We start from the raw sequence: 17,789 nt of genomic DNA, 5'->3' as shown, positions 1-17,789 counted from the left end.
AAAGTCCATGAAGACGGTCCTGATGTCCACTAGAATGGACATTTATAAAAGGGCTGTTATTTGAAAACTTGAATTATTTAATTGCTTTCAGAACTAATTATATAGTTCCTCACATGTTAATAAACAAGAATATATATGATTTTCATGGTAAAAATGACAATTATTCAACAATATTTGACTTCTCCTCCTGCTTCTATACAATTTTGTTTTTCGCATGCCAGCCATTTTGGATGAAAAGAAAGAGGAACTTCCCAGCATGCAATTTTAACCAATGACATATAGGAGATGCATGTTAACAAAATGTCCACTACAGTGGACAATTTCAATGGGCTGGGTCCCAGGAGGATATAGGCATTTTTTTCTTAACAAATTGTTTTTGCGCTGATCGGGGGGTACTTATCTGAATTTTGTTTTTCAAAGGGGGTAAATTATTGAAAAAAGTTTGAGAACCACTGAGACGGTTCGGCCACACGAGGCCGACATGGAAACGCAGAAAACGATAACGAGTCCCAAGGCGAACGAAACGCTCTGGGGGGCCAAACGGCTCCGTGATTATGCCCAATAACGATAATTTCCTGCTAACAATGACGCAATAGCCCCAGTGTTTCGAGCCAGGTCCCGGTATCTCGCAGGACAGAGCACCCAGCAGGAGCTTCCAGCTAGATTTGATCGATATGGACATAAACGCGAGTGAAGTCTAATCGGACAGGAGAGGGCAGCTCTGCATGATAACCTGCAGCTCCGCCCGCTGTGATGGAGCGCTGAGCGGAACAAAACACACACTTCAAGTTAGATCAACACCCTTAGCTATTTTAATTACCTCTCAAACTACCTAAACTAGTTATATGTTTATTTTTACTGTCGGGTCACTCATTACTGGATCAGCCAGCTGCATGAGACCACGGATACAGAGAGGCTCCGTCCTCCGTGTATTATTCTTATATTATTATTATATAGAGTCGTTATTCATTTGTTTTAAAGCTCAATAAATAACAAAGAAGACCTTTGACCGGCGCTTTTCTAATTTTGTCTGGAAGATTTAAACTTTTGACCGGCGAAACCCCACCTGCTGCTAAATCCAGCGCAGAGAATAAACAGAAGGGCCACCATGGCAACCATGCATGCGCGCGAGAAGTCTTCTTTGCTGCTTTTGGTGTATTTTGTGGCAGAAGTACAGCGCCATTCAGGCCCGGTATATGTACTACAGCTTCTCCAGCGGTTCGAGCTGTCTCGTGTGGACGGACACGTTTCTGGTGCCTATTGCGTGTGGACGGAAGACTTTTTTGATAATGATTTCGGTGCGTTTCCGTTATCGTCCTCGTGTGGCTGCAGCCTTAAACCTTTGCCAAGTGTGTGGTTTTTATTTAAGATTATAGAAAGGAGCTTGTCAAGTGTATTGATGATTTGGGAATTAGGCATGATATATCATACCTTGATATATCAATCACTACACTATGATTAGACCTTTTACATGCACAAAAACCTATATAGCACACCACAAGAAAGGGAAAAGCTAAATAGGGCCTCTTATAACGGGGACTTGTTTTTGAAAGAGTCACAGAAAAAAAAAGTGTTGTCCCTCAGGTCAGCGCAGACAGTGAGTTTTTTAGTTACAGCGGATCAGTTTTATATATTGCAGAGATTCACAAGAGCAGCAGTTAGATTTAGTACTAAGGCTGCTATGAAACGACTCCTTTCACTGTGCCCTGCTGTTTTGTTCATGGCCTGAGAGAATAAAGCTGATTTGTCACCTGCTTCTCTATTGAAATGAGTTTGAGTGGTTGCATTTTAAAGCAGATACACCGGTTACTTTCACTCCCTGTTGTATTTCTAACAAAGCAGCTGCTCAAGGAGTGTTCTCTGTAGTTTCTAAACCGCACTTGCTGTTGCTATGGTTACCACGCCAAAATCAACCAGTGCTGAAATCTTAATGAGTCAACAGGATTACAATTTAAAGCATTTGTTTTTCCAAAAAGTTCCTATGTTTTTATTAAAGCCATCATCTGCGGGATTTTTTTCCAGATGCCACATTTACACAAATGTCAAAGAAATCATAACATTGTTTCTCAAGGGAAATACACTTAATATATCTGGCAAGCTGAAACAGTATCAGGGTTTTTCTAGAAAAATATAGTATGATGACAATACTGTGGCGCTGATCTTGTATACAAGATATATACATTCTCGCGAGACCATAGTGCCCGTATAGAAGATGGCTCCGTAAAAACAAAGCTGTTTATGCCGTCTGACAGTCTATTTGACACGATTTACAGTTTTTGACGAACAGAAATATTGTTTTCTTTCATCACTTTAAAATGTTACGAGGAATATCTGCATTTTGGTATGAGGGCGCACCTAAAGTAAGAGGGCACAGCTCCCCTGTCACCCGGTTGAGACAAAAGTATTATATAACATAGTCTATTATGAGAAAGAACATCTTGGCCTGAAGGATCAATGTCATTTTCTCAAGTGACGTACTTAAACAATTTAGTTTTCCAAATATGAAAGAAGATTCACAGACTCACTATTTAATTAGCTACTTTATAGTCATTTCAGGTAGCTTCTGTTGCCTTGATGAAACCTCTCACTGCAGCTGCATCGGACTCCCAAAGGGCTGAGGAAACAGAAAGTAACCCTGCTCGTATTTATTTCAGAGTAAATCCAACTTCCCACTAGCAAAAACACTATCATTCTCCGGAATAATTAACTGTCCAGACAGGAGCAGTTGGTGAGGCGGGACGACTTTAAACCCCAACAAATCTATTACAATAAAACTCTACAAGTAATTACGATCAATGTGGCAATTTCTTTTCATATGACAATAAAAATAATTAGGGTCTGTCTGCCCAATCATTTTATATTACATTCAGGTACATCTTACGGTTTATTGACAGAGTCGTGACCCTTTAATGATATATACACAATACATTCTTTAATTTGACTGAATGTAACCCCAAAAGGAGCCAGGGGGGGGAAATACTCACCTAAATACAACCATTGCTGTTTTACATGGCGGGCAGGCCAGCAGGAAGATCTGTTGAAGAAAGAACAGAGAGATGACAAAGTGCATTATCACACATCTTTAGTGGCTCTAAAGCAATATGAAGAAAATAAACAAATTGCTTTAACGCATTTTTATTATAATAAGAGCGGGGGCCACTGTTAAGTGCTTCTCGCTTCAAATGAGAAAACAAAATGCCGAGTTCAGATGGGACCCAGGAGGTTGGTCTAACAATTACTGTAGATTTGAAAGCATTAGAATGGCTGACAAGTGCTGGCATAAATGTATTTTAGTGCCTGATTTTAAACAGGCCTGTCGATAGAAACAATCCACAACTCATTGCACATGGAACTGGGAGAAGGAGAATAATCAATTTCTGTTGCAGGAAGGCCATGGGCGGGAATAAATCCTGGACTTTTTCATTGACCGACGTGCTTTGGTCAGGCTTTCTTAAGTTTATGATAATGACTGTTATAAATTAAAACCTCGAACGTATGAGTCCAGGTTAAGTTTATAGCAGAATCAAGTGACCTACCAAAAACACTAACAAAAGCTCCAGATATTTGATTTAAAGAGGTTTTTCCCTTTCCTGTTGCGTTTTTAAGAATTGTGTACATGTAAATGGTTTGCAAAGCCAAAAAAAACCCAAAGTTCCCCCCCCCACCTGCCTGAAACGCCTCCATTGGACTATGTTGACTTCTGTATTATAATGACATCATCATGCAACACTTGCACTTCTATTGGCTAGCGCTCTTACAAATTCTACGTGACAGGCTAAGGGGCGGGACATGTCTAAGTGATTGACCAATCACAACAGAGCCAGCCTGTTAACCAATCAGAGCAGACTGGGTTCTGGTTTCAGACAGAGGGTGAAAAGAGGTGCTGCAGCACAGGCAGTATGAGAAGACATTTTTGAACATTAAAGCATGGTGACATCACAGTAAAGGCACAAAATACAAAAAGGAACCTGAAAATAAGCACAATAGGGCCCCTTTAATATTCAATGAGAACTAAAGGGAAAGCCAGTTTCAGGGTTCATACACTTTTTCACCAATGATTTTCAATGACTTTTCCATAACTTCTCAATGACCTTTACTTCATTTTCCATGACCAAACAAAAATTACCACTGAAAATGGTTTATTTGAACATGTAACAGGAAAATAAGGTCTGCATATGAAACATGTTGTGCCTATCTAAAACAAATCCAATAGTAGGCTTACTAGCTTCTACACGCTGAAGCAACTGTAGTCAGGGAGGCAAACTCATCAGGTATGAAAAAGGTGACAAGGATCCGAGCCCTGACCGACCCCACGGAATATCGGCTTTAAAATAATGAATAACAGATGATGTTAGCAGTCAGAACAACTAAAGCAGCAGGTAATAACAGAAATGCCAAAGAGTCACATCTAATAGAAATATATAAAAGCATTTATTTTAAATTGTGTAGCAGTCAGTTTATAATTCTGGCAGCACTGTTGAGCATTTTGAAAAAGTATTTTCATGCCTCTGTGCAGTGTTGTAGTCAAGTCACCAATTCACGAGTCCAAGTCACCCTCGAGTCGAGTCCGAGTCCAAGTCCGAGTCACCAAGGGAGAGTCGTAGTCGAGTCCGAGTCCAAGTCCGAGTCCAAGTCCGAGTCACCCAAGGAGTGTCCAAGTCGAGTCCGAGTCCGAGTCATCATTACCTGTGTTCGAGTCCGAGTCACTTAAGAAGAGTCCAAGAAGAAGAGTCCAAGTCACGAGTCACGAGTCCCGAAAATCGGCACTCAAGTCCGACTCGAGTCCGAGTCCAGGCAGTGTGAGAAAAAGTTTTTAGAGAGTACTTGTCCATGGACAAGAGAGTTTGGCAATGTACTTGTCCGAATACATTTTTCACTTGTCCAGAATGGACAAAATTGGGGCCACTGGAATCTTCTTCTTCGTCATCGTATTTTACATTTTCCCACGGTTTTACGACACCGCTAACGTAAGTGAGCGGTAAGATTTTACTGCATTACACATCAGGGTTGGTATCGTTGGATTTAACGATTCCGGTTCTGCTTTCGATTCGGTTATTTCTTCGGTTCTCGATTCCAGTTCTCTTGAGAGGGTAAAATAAGTCAAACTGGGATTTGATCAAATATTATTTATGAAAACATTAAGTCAAATCTGTTATTCCACCTATTTACCAAATCACTTCATACTGTTTAATTTCTTACGGTTATTGAATACAATTATATAAAATAATCTCTGCATTGTTTAGTTAGTTCTAAGTGGTGCAGTTTGAGGAATGTTTACAATTGTGCCCCATGTCTCTTCTGATGCTACACTGCAACCTGCCTGTGAGACAGAGTCCAACCACACATCTCCAACACATAGGACATAACCTAATAATAATAATAATAATTAGTGCTGCGTACCTGGACTCACATTCAGGTTCTGGTCCGGACTCAAGTCCAGAGGTTCAGGTTCAGGTCCGGACTTATAAGTCCGGACCTGAACCCATGGCTTGTGTCCAAGTTGTGCGAGTAACTAAAGTGAACTTATTGTGAGCTAATTATCAATTGAAATTAACTCATAAACAACTGAAATTCAAACTCGTCAGGTTTATTGTGCTCCCTTCCAACTTGTGTCTACATTTCTCTAAAAAGTACAAATGTAAAAAAAACACTTTTTTCCACTTAGTCTACAAATGACTTATGACAGCAACTACAGTGAACTACTACAAAGTTCAATATAATAATAATGTTTACATTATACAGTACATACTACATACATAGTGATGTACATACATACTGTTAGAAATTAAATCAATGTTGATATGGCGTAATTTTGAATTAAATACACTATTAATTTAAATCAGTTTTATTCTGAAAATCCGGAAGTTCACACTATTTACTTAATACTTTTATTCTGAAAATTCTTCACTTCCGGTTAGCATTAGCATGTGGGGAAATGCTACGTCTTCAAACCGTGAATCGAAGGTGAAATGACATGTGATGTTGTACACTGAGCACACTGGGATTAGCACTCATTTATTGACACTGAATCACGTTTATCAGGGAATGTTTAAATAACCACAGACACCAGAATATACGTAAGTGCTAGTTTTTTTGCGAGTCCAAGTACCGGTTCCTGACGTTCCGGTTTTAACCGGACTTGAACCGAAACTTTTTACAAGTCCAGTACCGGTTCGGTGTACCGGTACGCAGCACTAATAATAATAATACATTATATTTATAGCCTACAGTATAGGCCTAGCGCTTTTCTACAACTCAAAGACGCTTGCACGCTTACACATGTCCTGCAATACACATGCTGCAGCTGCTCTGCTCACGGTTTGTAAAAATAAATAAATAGTATTTTCATTTCAATAATGTACTTTCTATACCCTGCTTCATAAACAATACTGACATCCCTGTGCTCCTCCGAGTCTGGGGGTCCGTGGATGTGAGGACAGCGCGAGGACACAGACAGGGAGGCTGCTTCACTTCATAAAGGAAATGGCGGTCAATATTAACAACACAGGAGCTAAAACGCTTAATAACCTTCATTACGTGTTAGAGAAAGAACATAAGAACGTTTGACAAAGATGAGGCTGTTAAACAGGCAGCGGATCTGCTGTGTGTAGAAAGAGAGAGAGAGAGCGAGAGACGCTGAGCTGCACCGTGCAGCGATCAGCTGATACGGAGCATAGAGAGAGCTGCAGTCCGCGGGGCTCGGGGTTCGGCCTCGCCTCCTGTCCTCACAACTCTTATTAATCCCGGTACCGGACAATTGTTATTTGTTCCTACTCGGAACCGAGTTTTGCTTCCCAACCCGGCCACTGTGCTACACTTCCCTCCCGCTCCGCCCCACCCCCGTCTAACTGTACAGAAAACGGCGAGATGCATTTCCTTAGGAATCTACAAGCAGAACCGAAACTAACATTTCTAAACGAACAATGGCGGACACGTACAATTTGCGAATGAGTTCTGCCTTTTGTAAACTGAATGTATCAATAATTTGTCAATAAATCAGGCCGAAAAACGTCACTTGTCCGCCGGACAAGTCAATTGAAAGATCTACTTGTCCTATATTGTAAATAACACGTCCCGGACGGTGGGACGTGTACTTTTTCGCACACTGCCAGGACTTGAGTACTCCATCTCTGCCTCTGTGCAAGGCTTAGTCTTTCTATCTTTATAGCCAGTGGTGTAACTAAGTTCATAAACTCAACAAGTACTATACGTGGGTACAATTTTGAGATACTTGTACTTTATTAAGTATTTCAATGTTTTGCTACTTTGTACTTCTACTCCTCTACAGTTCAGAGGTACATGGTGTACTTCGACTCCACTACAGTTCAGAGGTACATGGTGTACTTCTACTCCACTACATGTATTTAATACCTTCAGTTACTCTACAGATGTGGATGAATGATGTGAAATATAATCAAGTGTTAAATCAGACTTTAGTTCCACCTGGAGTAAATCCACCAGCTACCCTGCAGTCTACAAAGTCATTCAAACTAGCTGCACCTTTACCAGCTTTGAGAACACTTTCATGATCAATCATTATAAAACATATCATATATATTATTCTGAAATGGACCAATCTGCACAACGACTACTTTTACTGTCGCTACTTTCACTATATTTTGATGAGAATACTTTTCTACTTTTACTTGAGGAACATTTTGAATGCAGGACTTTTACTGAAACAGAGTATTGCTACGCTCTGGTACTTCTACTTTTAATCAAGTACAAGATCTGAGTACTTCTACTTTTACTCAAGTACAAGATCTGAGTACTTCTACTTTCATTAAGTACAAGATCTGAGTACTTCTACTTTTATTAAGTACAAGATCTGAGTAGCCTACTTCTACTAAAGTACACGATCTGAGTACTTCTACTTTTAATCAAGTACAAGATCTATACTTATACCACCTCTGTTTATAGCCTATGAAAAAAACTATTAGAAAACGAAGGCTAAAGCTAACGTTAGCAGATAGTGACAATGTATGCTAGCTAGCTAGCTAGCTCAACGATTCCTTAAATGATATTGCTACAGAAAAACTTTCCAGTTCACATCAGGCTCTGCCGCTCTGCTCTGAATACCTGAACGGCCCGTTCTAACAGCTGTTCACCAGCGGTGCCAGGCAGGAAGACTCGAGCACACAGCTCGCACTTCATATATTAAAAAATAACACCATGCGCGTCATGATGGCACATAATAGCTCGTGACCGCAGATTATTTCAGCGATTAGATTAAATGTAAATTATATTTGACGCAACTTTAGTTACATTTCCATGACTTTTCCAAAACTTTGGGAAAAATATTGTTTTCCATAACTTTTCCAGGGCCTGGAATTTGCATTTTCAATTTCCATGACTTTTCCAGGTTTTCAATGACCGTACGAACCCTGCAGTTTATAAATGGTTTATAAATCATTCCTTTCAAATACAACTGCACATGTTGGCTTTCTAATTGAATGACATTATATGATACTTTGTAATTTATTATCCCAGTTCTGCATCTATGCTCAGCGACTGTTCTGTTTAAGGATAGTGCAAACATGGATTGGTTCAAAACACCATCTTACACAAGAAAGGGTTGGTTTGCTGGGAGGCTAGAGGCTGCAAACAGAATTACAAGAAAGCAATTTACTTCTGTACAAGTCTTCACTGGCCAGGGGATATGTCTTAGTGATGGATCTGCAGCACACCCATCAAGTCTTATTAACCTGCACAGTGAACAGAGGGAAGTTTGTTCTGCAGACACCATCGGAACAAACAAAAGCTTTTTAGCACAGGATGAAAAAAAACAGTTCCTGTGAATATCTCTTTCTTGTACAAATGTAAATTCAGATGAATATATTTTTTCTAGGGGAATAAAACAATGCATGCAAATTGCTTCTTTATTTATTAATACAATTGTTTGATGAAGAATACATGTGTGCATTCTGAGGCCTTGCAAATCCCTGTGAAGTATTATTAAAGTAAGCCACTATTGTTTTACACACCTCATCTCATATGGAACCGCCATGTGTTTGATAATGAATGAATAAAACAACTTGAGGCAACAATTGCTGAAATAAATAAATTGTTGGCAAAAAAAAAAATGTGTTGAAACCATAGACTGTATGGTTGAAACCTGCCTTTTGAGACTGACAAAATGGCAGAAAACGCTCAGTTTTAAATGATGTACATAACAAAACATCAAAAGGTTTAAGACGTGAAGTCAGTAGGGGGTCAGAATGGTGTGTGACTTTTGTAAAGTGCAGACAATAAATAAAAGGAAACAGGAGGGGAACTAATGTTGCCAAATAACCAGGGGGTGCCTGCAGAAAGAGAGAGGGAGTTATTAAAGCTATAAAGTGGCGAAGTCACGCCCATCTACTTCCGGTCCATGGGACCTTATAATATAGAGTGGCGAAGTCCCTCCTCTTCCGGTGGACCTCCATGGGACCTTATTTAGAAAAAATTATATATTGAAGTCAATGGAGAGAGAAAGATTATCTTTCGATCCCGTTTGAATTGTGCCACGAATTACACATATGATATTTGTCAATTTAAAAGATAATTTTGCAAGTCAAAAAAAAAAAGTGTCGTAAAACTGTGAAGTAACACTTTTGTTTGTGTGAAACGCTCAATGAACTACATCTCTGGTCTTGCAGAACAACACGTCACCAAGAGGGCCGTCACTACTGTCTTGTCAACAAAACGATTGACTACCCTCACTATCATCACAAGGAAACACGTTCAGAAGAATGTCATGCAAAGCTGCCTGCCTGCCTTCCTTTGATTCTCTCTGAACTGCCTGGTCTTTTTAATGTTTAATGTCAACCATTTGTGCAGATAGCATGAAGTAGAAAAGATCGGTGATGCTAGCGTTAGCATTTCTCCCCCTCGGACAATACACAATCCAACATGTTCAACAGAAGAGAATCAGTTATATTGTTTGTACACATGGTTCTTTACATATACATCTGTTTGTTTAAAGTGTCCAGGTGATGCAGACAGGCTGGACCAGAGTGTGAGAGACAGAACTGGACTCCTCACAGCAGTGACCTTCAGCACAGGTACAAATACTCTTTTTTCATACTCAAGAAAAATCATCAATCAAGAAAGATATTTGTTTAAATAAATGAAGTATTGACTTGAATACACTGATATACATTCCATTAAACAATACTAAATACTAGATCACCTACACATCAGTTAAGTTGAAGGTTTTTTCCATGCAAAAAGGTTACATTTAGATGTTAACAAGCAATATGATTGTGTGAAAATGAGACCTTGTGTCTCAATGAGATCTACACCTGTATAAATAAAGGCTAAAGAAATATGGTTGTCAGCTTTCTAATTTAATGTATTGAAGGCAAAGATATTTAACACATAGTGAGAACTGCTACTATTTATCTCTCAATATTGTCTGTAAAAAACGTGGTAAAAGTTATTCTTTCAGTGAGACAACAGAGCAAGCTTCTACAGTTGCACTACGTTTTGATAACAGTTAAATATTATTTTGATAATAACATATATTTCAATGTTCATACTGTTCATTCATAATCTGATCGTCTTTGTAGCTCACTGTTGACATTTTTTTTTTATTACAATTACAAAATAATTCTATCTACAGCCCCTAAACACACAAACACACCACTTTCATAAATAACACACTTGTTCTGCAATAATATGTTTTGTTTCCTGTCATTTTTGTTAGGAAAGGACATGCCTGAAAGACACGACATCTTCTCCTTCTCTGAGGGTCAAGAAGAACATCCAAGAGGAACATTAAAAGCTGATGCTATGAGATTTTAAGACCAGTACACTAAGAAACTACTTTTATTGTGAAAACGCAGTCAGCTGATCGAATGCACCTATTTCCACATCTACACTCCATCAGCTGATTATTTCTATTTGTCTCACTTTATGAGCTTCACATCACTTGTGCCTTGTACTGCAGAGTTTGCAATGTCACAAATAAATGGGGCCAATCTTCAGTCAGATGTGAATGTGTAATCTAACATTTTCAGTAAGAATAATGGACAAAAGGAATGCAAATACAAATACAATTTATTGAAATGTGAACCAAAACTTAATCAAACATGTTTTAAATAAAAAGCACATATGGACAGAAGGTGTAAACCTATTAAATGTATAAGTAAACACATGTAGTCAAATAAAGTGACAGACTAGGCCTGTGAAGTTGGTATCAGCTATGCCCAGCATGGGCTCCTCCATCAGCCCTGGTCCTCCTCGCAGAGGAAAGACCCTCAGTCCTCTCCAAACCAACAGACAGGACGTCCATCACGGAGGTTTCTCCCTGAAGTCTCTGCAGCTCTCTGGACACCACGCTGTCTCAATCCGTCCACACTGAATATGAGAGGGGGAAATGAAAATAATAAATGCTTTAGACAATAAGAAACATATAGTTGACTGTTGAGTTGCTCAGTTTTTTTAGATCGTCAATACTATTACTGTATAACTAATATCTCAGGTTAAGAGGCACATTCAAATAAAGATTGGTCTTTAAATACATGTTGTCTTTTGAATTGTTTGTCTAAAGTCAAGGATCTAGAACTGGTACTTAGTTTGAATGATAGTCTGGTTATTATGCTGTTTGGAGGAGGCCTCACAGGTAAGAGCACTAACTAGCTACCATCACATGTACCTTAGCTTGACTTAAATGTATTAAACGTGTAATTAAGTGATATCAAAATATAAATAACTAATTAATGTCATGCAAACATATTAATATTTGCTTGATTCCAGTGTTGAATTTAGCACAATTGCATACAAACGTTAAGGGGTTTTAAGATTCTGAAGTATTATGCTAAAAACTCAATAACTTAGATTATTATTTATAGTTTTGCTGAATAGTTTCATGTCCGCTTACCTTAGAAACGTAAAATGCGACGGCAGTGTGCAGATGGGGAGCTTGGTAGCTTCAGCTAGCTCTGGAACTTCCAGCTCGGTGGCAGCAGGTCCCGCCTCGGCTCCGCCTCTTTGCCCTTATTTGGAGCAGGCTGGAGCAGGCTGGAACAGGCGGGAGTTGAACTCTGACGTCACAGTCGAGCCGTTAGTGGCCGACTCCGCCAACTAAGGGCTTCTCGGCAACTCTGCAGAATCCTATGGATGATGTCACGGACCCTACGTCCATTTATATATACAGTCTATGGTTAAGACACATTTCTTTTTTTTTTACTTTTTTTTGACACAATTCAAACGGGATCGAAAGATAATCTTTCTCTCTCCATTGACTTCAATACATAATCTTTTCGAAATAAGGTCCCATGGAGGTCCCCCGGAAGGGGAGGGACTTCGCCACTCTATAGAGTGGTGAAGTTACGCCCATCTACATCCGCCCCATGGGACCTTATTTCTGAAAAATTATGTATTGAAGTCAATGGAGAGAGAAAACGTATCTTTCGATCCCGTTTCAATTGTGCCATGAATTACACATATGATGTTTGTCAATCTTAAAAAATCATTTCCATGTCAAAAAAGTCACAGTTTGTCTTAAAACTGTTGAAATATAAGACTATGAAAAGTATGCAACTAGAAAGACTACAAATCCCAGAGTCGTGTACATTAACGTTACACATTACACTCGTGTTATTCACCGAAACCTTGTAAAGCTGGTCCCGCATGCTGGCTCTTACGGAACCGACTAACTCCCCTTGCGTGTATGTACAGTTCTCAACATGCCCAGACTTGTAGTGATTTTCACCTCTTTTAATACTTTTCACTTCATTCTGAAAGAAAGAGGTGAAATGTGCTAACGTGACGGCCATCTTGGTGTTGGTGACGTATGCAAGACCTGAGATGTAGTTCATTGAGCGCTTCACACAAAAAAATGTGTTACTTCACAGTTTTACGATACATTTGAATTTTTTTTATTTGCAAAATTATCTTTTAAATTGACAAACATCATATGTGTAATTCGTTGCACAATTCAAACGGGATCAAAAGATAATCTTTCTCTCTCCATTGACTTCAATACATGAGTTGTATAAGCTGGGAAACAGTATGCTCAGAAGTTAAAAAGAGACACTGATGATGGACCCAGTGGTTGCATTAGACTTTTTCATTGTCCGTCATTTTGACGGACAGGATCGTAACATTTCCGTCATAATCCATTATTACCCGTCATTTTATTTTTCATGTTTTAATAATGAGATGAGACATATTTCATATTTATGTTTGGGTACTGAGCAGCAAATGCTCATTCATTCTTTTTTTTAATGATTCATACAGAACTTTTAACGGCGTGGAAAAAAAGAAAGATGAACAGAGACACCGACCGTGTGGTCACTTTTCATGTCAACACGAACATGAATGATTTATTTTTTCCTGCACTGACAGACAGTATAGCAGAGGGGGGCTGAGGCCGCTAAAAACACCGCCACCATTGTGCCTAAACAGGCAAATATGAACAATGCCATCGTTTTAAATGAGACAATTACAATCAAAATATGAACAAAACATTTACAAGAACAACTCAATTGATCTGCTGTAGTCTGGCCTGAACGCTGATTTCTGCATCGTCGTGCACCCTCGGACAAATCCGTTACTCATCTTAGCTTTTCTACAGGTGTCGCAGAACATTTTTGCCATCTTCCCTCCTCCGCCACTTAAACTCTTGCTCCCACTGAACCCGGTACTCCCGCTTGAACTCCTTGTCACTGGCTTGTCCCTCTGCCGCTGGCTGAACGTTGTCAGTTTTAGTCTTACAGGCTTGTCCTTCATCCTCCACCGCATCAATCCCTCTTTTTTCACCTCGTTTATCCACACCATCACAATTACTGGGCTTATTAAAAAAGCTTCAGACGATCAGCTGCCGTGACATTTTGCGATTGCTAAAGCCGGTTAAACAACGAGGTAATCAACGAGGTCAAAAACAAGACTAGACAATAGCTACTTAATATGCACACACTCGCCACCAACTGGACAGGGGTGTGAAGGACTAAATAATAATATAACTCTGTTACATTGATGGTAAAAGCATACAACACGAGTGTGACTGTAGAATGAAAATTGAATCAATTGCGTACAGATTGACAGAACCCCTTACGGATAAGCAGTACTTCCTTTTTACAAGTGTAGTCATTAAGTGATACAGTATAGTGCTTTGAGAGTGATCTGAATGACTGAGTAAACATTCTCCTAGGTTATAGCCACAGCTGATAAATGAGGGCACGTTAAAGATAATGCTGATACTATACTCCGTTATATTGATGGTGCATGTTTGCTGCGCACAGCTTAACAACGGCACGGTACTTCAAGTTATAGGCAAGCTTTCAACCCATAAAGCAAAGACAAAACACCAAGTCTATATGGTCATTGCTGCAGTGTGCAGTATTTAAAGCTTGTATTAAACCCATTAAAAGCTGCAGCAGAAAGGCCAACTGCCTGTTTTTGAGGAGGGTTGACATATTGTTACATGGAGTCTGCAGAGTGTCTCTCATGATTGTATTGGATCAGTGGAGTTGTGGCAATATGTGCAAGGTAACAAAGTTCACTTGATAAGTCTCTGTGTCTGGCAGTGAGTCATTTAAACACCAGCCAGTGACATTTCTTTAACCCATTCTAACATCCCTATACTGTATGTTGGACAGCACTTTCCAGCAATGACAAATGACGGTTGCTATTGGCCAACCAATTATTGGCATTTAAAAAAAAGAAATAGGAACAGCAAAACAAATCAAGTTTTCACATTTGTTGCATCATTGATATTGTTATATTGCTGATACAGTGCAGGGTTTCCCACACATAGACTATACTTGGGCGGGCCGCCCAGGTATATTAACGGCCGCCCAAGTATATTTCGCGACCCATTTAGGTTTGTTTTTTTTTAATAATTTTTTTTTAATAATTTTTTTTTTATTAGTCCGTGACCACAACGCCATCTGCGATCGATTAAGTTGTGGACAATGATCCCTCGCTCCCTTGCACTGATCTCGCCTCCTTCTGGCCTGTTAAGTGGCCTGCCTCACACAGGGTGACTGGCTGTCCACATGATGTGGCCTGCCGACATGGCCACTGTCATGCAGATCATAAATCAAAGCCCTTGATTGATCTCTGTGTGTCATTCAAGCTCGGGATAACCTCAGCTCAGGTGAGGTAAAGGACTCTCTGAGTGTTTAGATAGTTAACTTAGTCTAAGTTCTCAGTGGGTCTCAAAGGGTGTGGTCACCAGTTATGTAAACACATATTAAGGTGAAAAAAGGTAAGATACACTTTTAAAACTTGTTGAGAGAAAACTAGTCTTTGCTGCTGCCTCAACGAGGAGCAGGGGGGAGAGGAGGGAGACAGGAGAGGCTGATTCAGGAGCACAGACACACTCACAACTATAAATGAACCAAAAATAAATTAATAAACAAGTTTCAGTGTTTTTTTCATATTGGAAAGGGTTGTTTTGTCTGTCTGACCTTTGTTTTGTTTTGTTTTGTGTGTGCTCGCCCCAATTCCTGTAAAGCGACCTTGGGTCCCTTGAAAGGCGAAATCTCAGTTATTATTATTATTATGTTATTGGTTATGGCCATGATTTTATGATTATTGAAATGTATACAGTTCTGTTTAATATAGGTGTTTCCATAGATCTAGTCTATATTTTCCCCTCAAAATGCACCAGATTGATGCATTTAACTCCAAAATGAAAAATAAAATCTTACCGGGGGGGCATGCCCCTGGACCCCCATAGAGGATTTGAGGTTGACCCCCACTAAAAATCACATGGATAGGTTCCTAAATACATTTATAAATACATTATTTCCATATGTTCATGTGTGGGTAGTAGATTTAAACTATAGGGCTATCATTATGGGCCCTGCCTGTACCTGTTCGCTCTGCCATCGTGTGAAGGGTCTGCTAACAAGCGACCAACAGAAAGGTTAATGTTGTTGCACATCACCTCACCCACCACACTGGCAGTTAATGGACCAGCACCAGAGGTGTTCCCATACACACAGGCGTTGGAGCTGTTCTTCATGAAATCCCAGAAGGATGAAGTGCTCTGACAAACAGTGCCATCTTTGCGCAAAATGATTATACAGGAATGACAAGTCAATAAATAAACATGTTGTCAAAACTTCTTTTTTTTCGGGAACCCCCCCCCCCCCCGCCCGCCCAAGTATATTTCAGATCTGTGGGAAACACTGCAGTGAGAAGTGAAACAAGAAGACGTGAATGAGCTTTGACTTGCGTCAGCATAGACAAGATAGATGCAAATTAAGTTGTTTTGCTTTGAAGTGAAAAGTTTAACTAACTTGTCTAAATAGTAAATGAATTAAAGAATGGGTTCAACTGACAAATCAGATTAACATGAACCAAAAAGTGGTTTATTGACTTCGTATTATTATCCTCTGTAAGCATTGAATGGGCCTTATTTCCAACAAAATAGTTGGTCCCCCACAACCAGGGCTATGCATCATTTCAATATTGGGATATTAGACTAGATATTATCATCCTAGATTTCTGATATTGTATTAGAAGTGTTTCTCCTGCTTTGAAAGCCTGCATTACAGTAAAGATATATAGGTTTCAGAGGTTACCATACTGATCTAGATTTTTTGTTTATTAGGGTAAATCTGAAATCTGCAGAGTCATTCTAAATATCTTGATATTATGCAAGAAAACAATATCAAGAAACACTGTGCCCCTGCCATAGTGAACTGACTCACATGAACATGGATGACAGTCAAATTGAGCAGTCAGTAATCATTTCCGACGTCTGTCGGTTTGGCGGTGGGCCTGCTCTTGTTCCATGTGGATGAAACAGACATCGTGGTTGTCGGATGTGAGGCTTGGACTCATCACTCAGTGGACAGTGAACTCTTCACCTCTCGCCCACCTTGTGCCAAGTGATGCTCTATCTCCTGGTGTTTTTTACATTTGTGTGAACTCATGTGGTACTGGACACAGCCACTCTATGCATGACAAATACATTTGTTGCGACAATCGACGCAGTAAGGATTAGTGTTCTGTGAATATTTTGTAATAATATTGAAACTATTCAGAAAAAAGCCAACGCTAATGAAGCAATCTAGCAGACGGGCTGCTTTAATGACACTGCAGCATAGAAACACAGTCAAGTGGCTATGCTATCAACACACAAGTGAAGTAGATGCCAGTGCTGATTAATCAAGGACTGAAAACGTTAGCAACAGCAACACTTGACTTTGAACACTTTGCCAGGCAGCAAGGCATCATGGGAACTTTACAAGTGGAAACCTTTTCCAGCCTGTAACATGTGCTCATGATTCTGTACTATAATCTTCTCTAACTTCCTGGTGCACAGTTTTTGTGCATGGTTGCTGGGTTAACAAGCTAAAAAGGGGAAGACAGGAAAAAGAGACAATACGTATGACAGAGCTTCCTCTCTATTTGGTTAGTCTGAAAGCAACTACAAAAGGTTGCCACACCCATTTACTGTAAATCCACCAACTGTTATGGGGAACTGGTGGGTTTGATCAGATTATAAAATGAGTCAATACAAGCACACTAAATACAGTTGCACAAAGTATCATCCTGGGAACATTCACCATTACTAAGCTGTTGAATCTTTGACAAACATTAACTCTCCTTCCAGCCCTCTGGTTGAGAAATCATCTGGAGGACAGCTGCAACATTATGCCCACAAACAATAACAAAGCCAGAATGGAGAGCACACTCCCTGTTGCACCTCTGTTTCTGATTATACAGTCAATCTCCAGGCCCTATTCCACTGAACAGATCAACTCCTGGAGGCAATCCCTGCAGAGCCGTCTCCTTTGATCAACAACACTCTGCCTTACAGTTATCCTGTCTCAAAAGTCAAATGT

The 17,789-nt window shown here is 39.7% G+C and overlaps 1 protein-coding gene and 1 long non-coding RNA gene across 2 annotated transcripts in view; both read right to left on the bottom strand.

Annotated features, from left to right (window-relative positions):
• The window catches only part of LOC117458443 (transmembrane protein 164), a 33,204-nt gene that overhangs the window by 10,123 nt on the left and 5,292 nt on the right, over positions 1-17,789 (bottom strand). The window contains exon 2 of the mRNA XM_034098919.2: positions 2,985-3,034. Coding sequence (XP_033954810.1) covers positions 2,985-3,034 — 50 coding nt within the window. The remainder of the gene's footprint in view (positions 1-2,984; positions 3,035-17,789) is intronic.
• LOC139435064 (uncharacterized) lies at positions 11,023-12,048 on the bottom strand. The gene is made up of 2 exons (XR_011644342.1): positions 11,864-12,048; positions 11,023-11,340 (listed from the first exon to the last, which is right to left on the bottom strand). It is a non-coding gene; the product is annotated as an uncharacterized lncRNA (long non-coding RNA).

This window comes from Pseudochaenichthys georgianus, chromosome 14 (genome assembly GCF_902827115.2).
Source record: "Pseudochaenichthys georgianus chromosome 14, fPseGeo1.2, whole genome shotgun sequence".
Taxonomy (NCBI): domain Eukaryota; kingdom Metazoa; phylum Chordata; class Actinopteri; order Perciformes; family Channichthyidae; genus Pseudochaenichthys; species Pseudochaenichthys georgianus.
This window is presented reverse-complemented; position numbering and strand designations above follow the sequence as displayed.